Source organism: Bos indicus x Bos taurus, chromosome 2 (assembly GCF_003369695.1).
Source record: "Bos indicus x Bos taurus breed Angus x Brahman F1 hybrid chromosome 2, Bos_hybrid_MaternalHap_v2.0, whole genome shotgun sequence".
Taxonomy (NCBI): domain Eukaryota; kingdom Metazoa; phylum Chordata; class Mammalia; order Artiodactyla; family Bovidae; genus Bos; species Bos indicus x Bos taurus.
The window spans coordinates 62,949,310-62,964,198 of record NC_040077.1 but is presented as its reverse complement, the minus strand read 5'-3'; the positions used below and the strand labels follow the sequence as shown (position 1 = coordinate 62,964,198).

The window sequence follows — 14,889 nt, the reverse complement described above, 5'->3', positions numbered from 1 at the left end:
TGGTATCAAAATGAATGAATTTCATAAACTAATATCTTGTTTCAAAAATGAAATAGGCATTAAGAAATATTTAGAAAGTTGCTAAGGTACGTGTGCTTGTGCGTATGTGTGTAAGAGAATGAAAGATGATTAAAGAGCTCATTTGTTACAAAAGGTTAGGCTAAGTCAATCTAGAACAGTGGATGGATGAAGTCATCCTTCAAATAGAGTTTCTTTCAGAGAGAATTTTAGTCATCCTTCAAAAATAATTCCTTTCAGCAAAACATTGAAAGGCTTAGAGTGGCCATAAAGTCAGTTATGTGCCCTGGAAAATACCAGAATTAGAAGCTTTTCTAGAAACTTGAATATTGGTTCACATCATCTTAGGCAAAATTAAGCATCCTCTGATAAGGATGGTTACTTGAGTTGAAGACTGTTTCACTTTGAAGTCATCTGGGACAATAGTCAGAATTGTTAAGCAAGTTTTCTAAACTGAGCGCTTCAGCGATTATAACACAAAAACCCAGTAACCCCCTTTCCCCTGATGATATCTAACTTTGAGCAGCACAGAGTATATGTTGGGTTGCTGCATAGAATGATTCGCAGTGTAGAGTTACTTGCTGTATCAGAGTTAATGTTGAAAGACATGGATCCAAACCATGTCTTGGATTTTAGCAAAATGAATCAAAATCCTGCAGATGCCATTCTCATTGACTGGATGCATCTTACAGTAACTAAGTCTATAAGATAACTGGTTTTCTTGAAATGCCTCCAGTATATTCAAAAGTAATTTGTTGTTGTTTAGTCACTAAGTTGTGTTTAACTCTTTTGTGACCCTATGGACTGTACCCGCCAGGCTCCTCTGTCCATGGGATTTCCCAGGCAAGAATACTGGAGTGGGTTTCCATTTCGTTCTCCAGGGGATCTTCCCGACCCAGGGATTGAACCTGCATCTCCTGCATTGGCGGGTGGATTCTTTACAACTGAGCCACCAGGGAAACCCCATTCAAAAGTAATACCAAATCATTCATTTCTTTGCACATTAAAAAAGAAGAATTATGCTGTTTTCTCCACCATACCCCACTGGAAATTAGTGTCTTAGAGGCTCTCATTCTTAGTATCCTGGATGAGATAAAAAGCTACACATCTCAAACTTTAATGTGCAAATGCCTATACATCTCGTTTTAAATGCCAGTTCCAATTCAGTTGCTCTGGGATTGGGCTTGAGATTTCCAACAATCTAGCAGCTCATCTCAGTGCTGCCGGTCCACAAGTCAGACAAGGTTATAGAGGTGCTGGTTACTAGACACATTGGTAGACATTGAGGTCATTATTTTAGCCTCAGATAATCTCTCATCTTGGGAGCCAAATGCCAAGGAGAGATTAATAAAAGCCCTAACTGTCCAACATTCTATTTCAACATGTCCTTCCACAGCACAGAGGTCTAACAGGGCTCTGTAGTCATCTAGCCCTTCCTGAAAGGCTGCCTCCTTGGGCAGGGTGCCTTGGGCATTGACCCGAGAAGATCAGCATGTGATTCCTGAAGGAGAAAACCAGAGGGCCTTGCATATATATTGTCCAGTAAACAGCACACCTGCATTTGTACAGAGAAGAGGGTTTATCTTTGTAAATACTGGGTAGGCTGTGTTTTGGATCCCACTAGATAGGATCCATAGACTTGCTAGAAAGGATATCTTTCCAAAGATGTAATGGTTATCACATCTGCCTGTATATTAAATAAAAATACCCTTGCTTGGGAACACCTCAGACCAAGTGAATCAGAATCTTTAGGTATGAGACCTGGGCATCTTTTTTTTTTTTTCTCTTAAGGAGCCCAGGTGATTACTGGGCTTCCCAGGTGGCTCAATGGTAAAGAATCTGCCTGCCCATGCAGAAGACACAGGAGATGTGTGTTTGATCCCTGGGTCAGGAAGATCCCCTGGAGGAGGAAATGGTAACCCACCCCAGTATTCTTGCTGGGAAATTCCATGGATAGAGGAGCCTGGCAAGCTACTGTCCATGGAGTTGCAAAGAGTCAGACATTTCTGAGTGACTAAACACACATGCCAGGATTCTTAAATGCATCAGGGTTGAAAGGTCTGGATTTAGGCAGTTCTTAACTTGGAGGGCTTCCCTGATGGCTCAGACGGTAAAGTGTCTGCCTGCAACACGGGAGACCTGGGTTTGATTCCTGGGTCGGGAAGATCCCCTGGAAAAGGCAGTGGCAACCTACTCCAGTACTCTTGCCTGGAAAATCCCATGGACGGAGGAGCCTGATAGGCTACAGTCCATGGGGTCGCAAAGAATCGGACACGACTGAGTGACTTCACTTTCACTTAACTTGGAGGGCAGGAAACTCTCCTCATTTAACTTGAGATAATTCATCATTTGTGTAATCCTGTAACTTGTGACCAGATATTTGTAGTTATTGGGACAGCTGACCTTGGTTTATATATTAAGGGACAAGTAAGCTTATAATCTAGTGTTGGGTGGTTAAGTTCTTCTTTAAGAAAATTTAGCTTTGGGGCATTTAAGACCCAGGATCTGCCAGAATCCAGGACTTTGTGCTTCATAGGGATTTGCTATAACCCCATTTTAGAAGTGATGGGGAATTCACTAAACTGTTTGTGTTTGATAAGCCTCCGACTGGCACCTCCAGTGGTGTGTGCATGTTTGCGTGTGCGTGCACTCATCTTCTCACTCACCAGCTAGTCTTTTTTTTTTTTTTTTTTTTAAGAAAAAGAGCTTTTAACTTGCTGATCTTTATCAGATCCAGTGCTCAGAGAGCTGTGCTGTTTCTGCAGACAGTGCAGATAGAACACTTGTGGTCCAGCACTCAGCCTGTGCTCCACCCAGGTGGAGGAGTAGGGTTCTGGGCTGATCGGGTTCTGGGAGCACTTGTTGAATAATGAGCTTTATCTTGAGGCATTGTCCTACTTTCTGGAAGTAATTTTGATGATCTTTGTGACCCTGGTTTTCCAGGGTTCTCTAGGGCCTGTTGTCATTTGTAGATGTTTTCTACATATAGAGAGCTGCCAGAAATCTGATCCTCAGGGGGGAAAAGTACATTTCATACTTTTAAAATTCCTTTGTGGCTTTATTGTCCTTTGGCTCTGAGTGGAAGCGAATATTTGAGTGTTTCATCCAATGTTGGGGGATCAACAGATTTACACACTGTGTGATCTTCTCACAGACCATTCCTCTTTTCTTCCTAGAGAGTCATTATCGACCTGTCATAATGTGTGTTCATGGTTTCCTGGGCTGGAAGCCGGATGACAATCCTTTTCTATTTAAGACTGTCTGATGTAGCATCAGAGATTGTCTTCTCAAAGCTTCTTCCCTGTGCCTTGATTTGTAGACTCAGATCTCTGTGGAGTGGAGCCTGCATGCCATGTACTAATTAATAAATGGGGGCATAGCCAGCCCAGGCATGAGCTCCTTGGCAGTTACCAGGATAGCACTGGGACTGAAGGATGTGGACAAAAATGAGACTCATCTGTCAGTCAGCTTGGGACAGCATCAGGAATCAGCTGCTACCCCTGCTCTGCCCTGTCCGTCTGTGGCCTCTAGTCTTAGCTCAGGGCTCTGAGCCTGCGCATCTTCAGGGCTGGTGACTGACTCCTGAGTTTTCTTGGTTTGCTTCTTCTTGCTCTTCAGTCTAGTCCTATAGCCTCACCTTCCCTGAGTCTCATCCAGTGGGGTGGGTGATGTCCTGCTGGTACGCTAAGGCAGTGGTTATCAACCTGGGTGCTTTTATCCTTTAGGGAACATTTGACATTGTCAGGAGGCACTTTTGATTGTCACAGTTGGGGGTGGCAGGTTCTATCTAAAGGTGTCTAGTAGCTAGAGGACGGGGTGCTGTCAAATTCCTATAATGCACAGGACAGCCCCTTATGACAAAGAATGATCTGGCCTCAAATGTAAGTTGTGCCAAGGATGGAGACCCCTTGGATTAAATGCGTTTGTTTCATTTTTCAGGGACCCATGCTTTTTGTTATGGCTTAGTAGACATTTTCCGAATTCTTGGACTTACTGTGGTTTCATTTTTTGTTGTTGTTGATGATGGGAAATTCTGTCAACTGTGAATAACCTGTGAGCCTGGTAAATGAAACTTACAGAACAAAGATATTATCTGATCCAGAAGTGACAGCTTCCTCTGCACTCCTTTGTCATCTTTCCTTTTTGTCCACTTGCCCGTAATGTGCAAGCCTTCTGCCCAAGAGGGAAGTCAGAATACAGTCATCACGTGCCTTTCCAAGTGTTTTCCTTGCCCCTCTGCTCCCCCTGGTGGAGATGGCCACATACACCAGAGGATAGCTGGCGGTGGAGATGGGGAAGGGATGGAATAGAGAGGGTGGGAAGGAGGGCCTGTTCTGGATACAGAGTCATTAGCTTTATTACAGTATTTGAAAACTTATTTATTAATTCCAGTTATGGAGCTCTGAACTACACTTAGTCAACAGTGTAACTGCAAGGCAGATCTTGCTTCAAGTGGGCATGGCCGGCCGTTTCCCTTCTGTCTGTCCACATGGAGAATGCAAGTGCCGCCTGATAAATGCAAACCAGGCACAGGGCTGTCTTGGTTTGATCACTTCAGATGTAAAAGGCATGGGTCATATAAAACCTAAACATCAGAACCACCCCCCGCCCCCGTAGCAAAGGTGTGTTGTTTTAGCCGGTGTCTTTGGTTAGTGACTCAAAATAAGACTTGTTTAGCCGGTTCTAAAGAGAACAGTCTGTTTTCACTTCAAATGTGTTTTTCCTGTTTATAAAGGACTAGAACATGTCAGAGGATCCAGTCAAGAAGGTGGACGAAGAGGGCCCTGTCTGTACATGTTCATCAGTGCCTCCAACACTGTTGGTTCCTGGGCTCCTTTGCTCCACGAATTGCGAGGCGAGCTCATGGTTAGCACAGCTGTCAAGGACTCACACCTCAGACTGGGGGCAGCTGGTGAGTGGGCCCTGGGACTGGCTTCAGGTTGGTGGCACTGAACCATGCAGGCAGTGAGTATCCACCTTTGGGGCATCTTCCTAGGAATTTGGACTTAGTTGGGAGGAAAAAATTGTTTTGGTTGTCCTTCCCTCCTGCTCAGCTTCTCCTTTTAACAACAGAAGATACCACATTTAGAGCAAGACTCCCACCCCAGGCCATCTGCCTGCCTTGCACCAGTAATTCCATGAATGTATGTTTTTCTTTTCACCTGCTGATTCTCCCAGCTCCTTGAGCTTGGTACGGTGTCACAGTAGACTCACAGGTCCTTACTGTCACTGGACTGTGGTTTCTGGTTGGTGTTTCATTTGGTAAGTTTCTTCCCCTTTGAGTTTTCTGCAGGCAGCTGGGAGATACAGCTTGGTGTGGAGCAGATCAAATGGGATCAGGAAGCTTGAGTTATGGTTTGATTCTGACTCTCATTGGAAAGCAGAATGTTTTCTGGACCTCAGTGTCCTTCTCTGTGAATGAAGAGTTTGTACTTGGTTATTATTTTCCTAAGCCAGATCTCAGATGTAGTATCCCAGTCTGCATACAGCTATTTTATATGCTTTAATTTATCCTACTTCCTTTTAAAGTAGATGACTAGGCCAGTGAGCTACTCTGGAGAGGCAGAATTAGTGAGATGGTGTGCACTCGTATCTAGTTAGCACACAGTTGATTTCTGTGCTGAATTTTGGCTGTAGAATAGTGGAAGTCCAGATTCACCCTGATAGCAAATGGTAATGGCTACTATTTTTTAACACCGGGCACTCTTAAGTTGCTGTTAATGTAAATTCCTACAGAGGCTGGAAAGAGAAGTGGTGGGGAATTGTTTCAGAGTTGAGTCATTAGCATTCTCTAAAGACTGCTATTATTACTTGTAATGAAGAATGATCAGCCAAAATGTTTCTGAAACGTACAATTTATTATGGACCCTCATCTGGCATTTAATCTGGGTCTCCTAGTATTTGGTATCATGCAATCTTACATGAGTAGATATGTGGACCTGAATTTTATAAAACAAATAAGCAAATAAGACCACTGCCAAGCATTAATTTTCCTACCAAATTAGCATAAGAATTCAAAGTTTAAACTCCACATACAGAGGTATGTGGAAGTTTTGTTGAGAATCTATAGTATAAAACTTTTCCTAACCAAATTTTTTAAAGAAAAAAATGTTACACTAAGGTAGACAATTCAAATGAGAACATTTATAGAACCTCAGAAACGTCTCTGGGGACCCTAAGGTCCTTTGGAACACAATTTGAAGACCAGTAACCCCTATTCATCTAGTTTACCAGTGTGTTCTGTGGTTCCACAACTTTCCCTATTTTACTTATGCAGAACCTGAGACAGACTTGTCTACAGTCCCACAGTGCTAATGGGTGGGGCCAGCTGTGGATTTCCAGGCCGTAGATGCAGGAGTTCTTTCAGTTCCCCTTCATCACCCTTCTGATGTCCTGGGATCATCTTGGATACCCAGTGATGGAACCAACAGCCTCTACCTAAGTTCCCCCCAAACTTGTTTCCCCTCCCATCCCTTGTCTTGGACAGCTTTTTGGTGCCAAAGTCACTGCCCCTTCTAGAATTATTTCCTGAAACTTTTGTCCCTTTTTTTCTTTTTGTGCCCATCTACCACCGCATCCCCTTTAGTTTAACCCCCATCTAGTCAAGGGCACAATAATCGTTCACTGCTATGTGACAGATCTAAAAACTTCTAACAGGTGAGGTTAGCTTACATTCTCAGAGTGTCCAGCTTCTTTGTGGTTCACCCCAGGCGGTGGTCCCAGGGGTCACTACTCATTTGTGTTTTTGTCATCCCTGTCATCCCATTCTTCCATCTGACAAACACATAATGACCATCCCCAATGTGCAAGGCAGTCCCATTCCTAGCACTTCCTGTCTCTAGGGAGGTTACAGAACCTGTATGGGAAATGAAAGAAAAGATTATCCAACAGAGAAGTAGTTAAGAAGCTCTTTAGAAGGAGCACATACTTCTAGGGGATGCTCCAAGGAGGATGGGCCCTCCTCAGTCCAGGGATCCAGGGAAGGTTTTAGACAGGATATGGGGTTCATTTGTGAGAAAGTGATGGGGTTTCCAAGGCAACATGGATGACTACAGTGGACTCAGGATTTGTGTGTGTGGTTTTTTTTAATAGTTTAATGTATTTTAATAGCAAACTTAAAAACATGTACTTGGCACGTAGGACAACTCAGAGAAGTATAGTGAATGAATGGAATCTACTGTAGAATAAAAATGCTACAAATACCATTTAGTTGCAGTCAGTAAGAAATTTACCTGTTTTTAAAAAAATCCAAATGCTGGCATTGTCCAGAAAATTTTAACAGGTTTATTTATATTGTTATCAACTTGAACTGCTGAAACTTGTTCACTGAAGCATTTTGACTTGCATTAATGCTTTACAGCCCCACATTTATATTAAAAATTCACGGAAATAAAAGTGGAAAAATTGCCAATACTGATTCCCCACCCCCACCTCATTTTCCACTTGCAGTTATATACTTAGTTATCTTTTGACCCTCATGGGGGGGAAATAGTTTAACATTCAGAACTACAGTAATAGGAAGACGAGAATTTTTCTTAAATGTTTTTCACCATAGTGGATTCTTTTTTTGTTTGTTTGTTTTTCACCATAGTGGATTCTTAAGCAGGATCTCCAGGGATGTGGTGTGCTAGCTGGATATTTTTTGGCATGATGGTTACACATTTGGCATAGATACAATCCAGGTTGATGTGTTTTAAAAGGCAGCAGGTCTTGCTTGCCTCCTGCAAAGCACCAGTCGCTGCAGTCTGGAAGCACAGAACTGTTTTGCAGTCCTGAGCAGTTTCCGGCACCAGACGCAGGAATGAAAGTTTGCGAATCAGTTTCACCAGGCCTGTAACAGTGAGGTTTCTCTACCCTTCTAATAGAGGGCACACTCTTGTGAGTGGCTTGCGTAGCCAGTTGCTTCTTTGATGCTTTACCGTGGGTGGATTTCCTGGCAGTCTGTGTAGAGACCTCTTTACTTACCTTCTTCTGCCGCTGGAGCTTGGTGGGCTAGAGGGTGCACTGGCTTTGGAGAGCCGGAGAGTGATGGTGGCATGGCAGCAGCCTCTGAGAACACAAATAGGATTTCTTGAATATTACTGCAGAGGGGGAGGCAAGAGGGAGGCCGTGATGGCTGCCATCCAAAGACAGGTGGGAAAATCGGGTGACCCGTGATAGGACAGCAGAGCTGTGGGAATGACTAAGTTCAGGCGGTGCTATCCATGTATATGTGGTACCTACGGGCTGTGTCGGGACTGTCTTGTGGGCCTGAGGAAAAGGTCTCCGTGGCTGGGGCTGGTATTGCTCCTGAAGGGATAGACATTTCTGTCTTCATCCATCCTCCAAAGACACGGGTCCTGATGTGACAAATGGTCTCCCACTAATGTCAGCCTTTGAAGGAGCTTCCTTACTGCTTCTTCAGTCTGGTTCTGTCCAGAACAGGGCTGGTTTTGAGAGTTTCTTCAAGTGTGTTGAGAAATTGGCATCTGGCAGGCAAAGCAGGCCTCGCCTTGAAGAGTGAGTGATCCATAGCTGAGAAGGGTTAGCAGTGTCTGGTAAACGGGTGGCAGGTTTCCTTGCGTAACTTCCTTCTGTTGCAGAGCCTGTGGTCAGCCCTTAGTAAGGGTCCAGCCCTTGATCTCGGCTGTGGAAGTAGGGGAAGGGGTGGGTCCTGACTGGGGCCACAGTGCACCTATTAGGCTCCTCTGCCTGTCTTCAATTCAGCTCTCCCTCCTACCCCACCTTTGGAGGTGGGCTTGCTTGCTTTTTGTTTTTTGGGAAAGTTTTATTAAGATATGTTTAACATATCATACAATTTTCCCATTTAAGTATACAATTCAGCGTTTTTCGTATATCCACAGAATTGTGCATCCATCACCACAGTCCATTTTAGAACATTTTCACTACCCCTCACAATAAACCCTGCAAGACTTAGTTGTCCCCTCCTAATTCCTGCCCCCGCCCCCCGAACCCTAAGCAACTACTGTGTACATTCTACTTCTAGGATTTGCCTATTCTACTAGACAGTTCGTATAAATGGAATCACATAATATGTGGCATTTTGTGACTGCCTTTTTTCACTTAGGATTTCCGGGGATCATCCATGTTGTAGCATGTATCAGTGCTTCATCTCTTTTTATTGCTGAATAGAACAGATTTGCCCCATTTTGGTCATCCGTTTGTCACTTGGTGACCATTTGGGTTTCACTCTTTGTCTATTTTGAATAACGTTGCTGTGAAAGTTCGCGTTTAAGTTTTTGTGTGGACGTACGCTTTCATTTCTCTCAGGAGAATCCCTAGGAGTGGAGTTAGCTGGGTCATCTGATAACTCTGCTTAGTCATTTGAGTAAGTGCCAGACAGTCTTCCACATCGGTTGTACCATTGTACAGTCCTGCCCACAGGATATAAGGGTTCTCCTATTCCTACATCCTCACCAACATTTGTTCTTATTTGTCTTGTTTGATTATAGCCATCCTGACAGAGGGGAATTGATATTTCATTGTGCCTCTTATTTGCATTTCCTTAAAGGCTAGTCATTTTGAGTATCTTTTCACATACTTTTGTTTTTTAAATTAAGATGTATTTCCTTGTCAAATGTGATCTTTGATCACATTTCAAAAGGGAAACCATATTTCAGCATGTTGATGAGTGGATGGGAAGGGAGGAAGTGATCACTGTTCTTTTAGGAAGTGATTTTACCACGTCTGGGTTTTCAGACGGTCTTTTTGCCCCTGGCATGTATCACCTGGGTGGGTCCTGACTGTCCCCAAAGCCAAGGCAGAGAAGCACCACCTACTATTGGGTCCTTGCTCAGTTCCTGGGCCTGCTCTTTCCTTTGCTTAAACTTTGCAGCCTTGAGCGGCTTCTTCGGGGGTTCATTAGGGAAAGCAAAGCAGGGCTTCTTGTATGAAAGCTGACAGGTAATTCCTATCTGCTTTGGGGGCTCTCCTAAAATAGCAAAAGAAAATTACCCTAGGCTGTCTTTCTTGGTAAGCATCTTGTTTGCTTGCTCTGGGAAAATCCGTTCAGCCCTGGGGTGACATCAGCTAACTGGCATGGCTTATTGAAAAGGAAGTGCAGCCACTTCCTGGAGGGTGGGGGGGTGGGGGTGGAGAGGGTGGCTTCTGAAGCCTCAGGCCTGAGGATGGGAGTCCTGTCTTATCCCTGTTCAGTCCCCGGAGCCTGATGGCTGCACGTGCTCAGTGCATCCTTGTAGCGGTGAATGCAGGTGCCTCTCAGCTGGCCCACATGAGAAGGGGCTGAGTGAAGTGCCACCGAGCCTGGGTAACCAGCTCATCCAATCTGTAGGGATTTTATTGGTTCCCTGGCAGCATCGTTCTCTGAGAACACAAGTGGGGAGTCTCTTAAAGGTGTCATGGATCCCATACAGAAACTGGTTAATAGTCCAGGTAGACAGTGTTTTACAAACTTCAGACTAGGAGGGAGCATCATGCCCTGGAGGGAGGGGAGGAGTCTGAAGCGAAAGGAGCTGGTTGGGGGTGAGGAGGGGGAGACAGGCTTGGTTTGGATGATCCGTGTGATGTGGGGCAGGGTCAGCCAAGTCTGGGGAGCAGCTTGAGGGAAGACAGGGAGACCCTGGGGGTTAAGGGGCTAGTAGACTGGCGGATGTGGAGGGTATGGTGGACCAGAGAAACTTACGGGATGAGAAAAGGGAGATACCGCCACACGGACTGGCAGCACCATGGTGAGGCATTGTGAGGGCATCTGCCTGTGTTCAGGGCTCTCAAATTTGAGCGGGCATCAGAATTGCCTATTGAAGTACAGGTTGCTGGTTGCTATTGCTATTGAAGCATAGGTCCACCCGTCCTACCACTTTCTGGCCGCCTCCAGTTGCTGCTTCAGTAGGTCTGAAGTGGGCCCTGAGAATTTGGTTTTCTCACTGATGCTCCTGCCGCTGCTGAGTTGGGGACCACACTCTGGGAACCACTGGCTTAGAATTCAGCAGTTGGTAAACTTTTTCTGTTAAGGGCCAAGAGTGAATGTTCTAGGCTTTTGAACTACGTAGGATTTCAGGTACATATTCTTCATTGCTTTTCACAACCCTTTAAGCCTGTTCAGACCATTCTTGGCTATAAACAGATGGGCAGGGAAGAGGAATGATCTAGGGAAGGCAGGGCCTGCTTTGGTGCCTCCCGGGCTGGATGTCTGTAAATTCTCTCTTCTCTGCCATGTAGGTGATCTCCATGTTGTTTTTTTGTCTGTAAAACAGACATAACATTAATAGTTCTTACCGTATAGGACTGTTTTAAGAATTCAATGAGCTAAGGCATAAAAAGCATCTATCACAGTGCCTGGGACATCACTAGAATTTATTTATCATTTACTATCAGTATCAGTAGAGGTGTTACCAGCTACTGATGATGGTTGACAGGCGAGGAAAAGAGAGAGGAAGACCAGCACAGATCTGGTTCATTATAGACCCTGAAAGCTAACTGCTCCAGGGTCCCCTATCATTTCTTCTTATGCTGCTCAGGAAGAGGAATCCTTTGACTCACAACATAGGCACACTCAGAATACATCCTGGGTCAGTCCCTCGAAGGAGGGGATGCTCAGCTTCTGCTTTCACACGCCTAAAGAATCGTGCCATTTGTGGGCTGGCTGGTTGGTGAGCCCAGGACTCTGAGAAGGGGGCCCATCTGTGCCACTGCAATGCATTTGTAACCCAGGCTTCAGCCTCATTTGTTGGGAAGGCTTGATTCAGGACCACAGTGCAGCCTGTGCTGATACCAGATAGCTTCTGCTGCATTGGTATTGAGAGGATGCCTTGTAACCTCTCATTTTGCCCCATGGTGTGATTAAAAATGAGAACCACAAAAAAGCAGGCTGTCGTGTGCCCCACATTTCCAGTGCTGAAGTGTGCAAGTGAGAAGTATGGTGCAGCTTTCACTTGTATAGCTGGCATGAAAAGATAGTCGGGTACCCCTTGCACAGCCTCTCTGTACTGCTGTCTGGGGAGAGGCCACCTGGTGGCCCTGAGAACTTCAGCTCGGCTCTAGACACTGCTACTGAAAGCTGACCATGCTCAAATAATACCGGTTGTGGGGGGTTGCAGGGGGCTCTCTCTTTTCCTTGTCTGATTACCCCCTAGGGGGCATCCACTTTCTGGCTCACCTCTCCAGCTGCGGGCTCTAATCCTTGCCAGAGCACAGAATCTTGACTTGGTAAGTTCAAGTTTCACAGGCACAGAAGTGCCTGCTGGTGATACGACTTCACCCTCCTCTTGGGTTTTTGCTGACATTCAGTGAAATATCCTTCTCTCTCCTCCCCACCTTGCAAAACAAACTTCCTGTTTTGAACTTGGTCCAGACTGGAACAGCCCTGCTACTACACCTGTGAACACGCGCAGACACACATTCCTCCCCTCCGTATTTGTACAGCTTTCTGTCGACCAGCCAGATTTCCCCTCTCGGCTTACAGATCCTAAATCATAACACGAGATAGGCTACCGGCAGATGAAGAAAAAAGGAAGTGCACATTTCAGAGCTGTTTGAATGAAAACAAGGCTCTGGTTTATTTCGCCGTGTTTTGCCACGAGGACTCTGCTAACTTTCCCCCTTCTTCACAGCAGGATGGAAACAAGGCAAGGAAATCAGCTGATGCAGGAGCCAGAGTGAGTCGAGGAAACCCGCAAACCCAGCCAGTACCATGAGCTCGCGTCTCCCCTCTGCGCTGTAGGAACCCGGGGCAGGCGAAGTCGGCAGAAAGCAATGGCTTTCTTCACTCCGTGGAAGCTGTCCTCTCAGAAGCTGGGCTTCTTCCTCGTGACTTTTGGCTTTATTTGGGGTATGATGCTCTTGCATTTTACCATCCAGCAGCGAACTCAGCCCGAGAGCAGCTCCATGCTCCGGGAGCAGATCCTGGACCTCAGCAAGAGGTACATAAAGGCGCTGGCTGAAGAAAATAGAAACGTGGTGGATGGACCCTATGCGGGGGTCATGACGGCCTATGGTAAGTTCTGCACTGCCGGGGCACCTCCATCCAATTCTGCTTTGCCTCCGAGGGACCCCAGAGGCTCTCACACTTGGTCATGGATTGAGTCTACCTCTTGCCACTCCCTTCCTGGCGACACATTGCACACAAAGGGACACCTTGAGAAAGTTAAAGCAGTGCCCTTTGGGAGCTTCTGACCTCTTAGACACACTGATGCTTAGTGCCTGGAGCAGTGGGGCTTCCCTCTTGGAGCTCTGTTGGTTGTATTTGCAGCTGGCTCCTCTTCGCTGGACACATGGCTGGATTGCATGGTCTCATCTGGGAGGATGTTCAGGGAATGTAGAAAAATAGTCTCATTATTGTTCCCTAAACAAAACTTAATTAGGATGGGTAGGGGCGAGGTAAGGAGGGTGAGGAGGAATGTTCTAGGCCTGCCAGAAAACTCAGAGCCAAATGTGTGCCTCCCTCCGGCCAGTACGCACGTCATCAGAGCCTACATGCTGATCAGTAGTTTTAACCTTGGGTTTCCTCACAGTTTATGGCTCTCTCGTTTCTTGCTCTTGTCTCTGATTGCTCTCACTTTGAAAGAGATCTTTTGGTACTCGTTGCTTTTTTTGTCAGGTGCTCGAAATCCTTTTTGAAATGAGGTTGAGTGAAAAGATATGCATATGGAATATTATTTTTCTTTCGGCAAAAGTTAGGCTTAATATAGAAAAGTTGGAAGCTGTAGACAAACTAAAAAAAAAACAAGATTAAGGAAAATCACATATAAATCTACAACTGTGGGAAATAGCCACAATTAACATTTCAGTGTATATCTTTCTGATATATATATGTATGTACATACACACTCACACACAAATATATACGGACACAAAATATTTACCAAAGCATACACAAATACAATATGGGGGCTTCCCTCATAGCTCAGTCGGTAGAGAATCTGCCTGCAATGCAGGAGACCAGGTTTGGTTCCTATGGTCAGGAAGATCCTCTGGAGAAGGAAATGGCAACCCACTCCAGTATTCTTGCCTGAGGAATCCCATGGACAGAGGAGCCTGGCAGCCTACAGTCCAGGAGTTCCAGGAGTCAGACATGACTTAGAGACTAAACCACCACACACATAAAAAACAAAAACTGCAAATGAAATTTGGATCAGACCGTGTTTCGGAGAATCCAAGTTGCAGCCCTCCCATGGTCACTGAGTATTAGAGTGGACTTGATTCGCAGTGGATGACCTTTGTGAAGTCGTGCAGTGACAGTTCTGGCCATTGAATGGAGACTTCAGTGGCCTCAAGGTTTGGAACCCGAGGTATAATATAAATCAGATACAAGGGTGGGGTTGGTTGAGGTGGGAAACATTGATGGACTACTTTAGCGTTCAGATGACGATTCCTGAAAGTGTGCAGCGACAGGTGTTGAACTTTGAGTTCAAACACAGGAGCTGTTGTTGTTTAGTCACTGAGTCATCACCAACTCTTTTGAGACCCTGTAGACTGTGGCCCTCCAGGCCCCTCTGTCCATGGGATTTCCCAGGCAAGAATACTGGAGTGGGCTGCCATTTCCTTCTCCAGGGGATCTTCCCAACCCAGGGATCAAATCCATAGGAGGATTCTGTGCTGCTAAGCCACTTCAGAAATCATACTCAATTGTACATATATGTTTTTTTCTTTTTAAAAGAAATCCAAGAAATATGGTTACTTTTTAATTATATATATACATATTTTTTTTGGTAAGGAGGAAATGGTTGTTTTTCATATACAATGTGGACTTTCTTTTTCAGTGCCCACTATTTGAATGATCACACAATCTGCTTTTAATCCAATCTTTGAGGATTTGGCAGTGTCACAGTGTCTGTTGGCACTTTTTTTTAATACATCTAAATGTCACCTTTCTTTGATCTGATGGATCAAAAACTGAGACTAGTTTGAGAGCTG

At 45.1% G+C, this 14,889-nt stretch overlaps 1 protein-coding gene across 2 annotated transcripts in view; it reads left to right on the top strand.

Annotated features, from left to right (window-relative positions):
• The window catches only part of MGAT5 (alpha-1,6-mannosylglycoprotein 6-beta-N-acetylglucosaminyltransferase), a 398,458-nt gene that overhangs the window by 137,182 nt on the left and 246,387 nt on the right, over positions 1-14,889 (top strand). Inside the window, exon 3 of one of the 2 annotated variants that reach the window (XM_027562025.1) lies at positions 12,591-12,970. In XM_027562025.1, coding sequence (XP_027417826.1) covers positions 12,730-12,970 — 241 coding nt within the window. In that variant the 5' untranslated portion in view covers positions 12,591-12,729. Of the gene's footprint in view, positions 1-12,587; positions 12,971-14,889 lie in introns of both variants that reach the window. The other variant, XM_027562023.1, reaches the window with a different exon arrangement.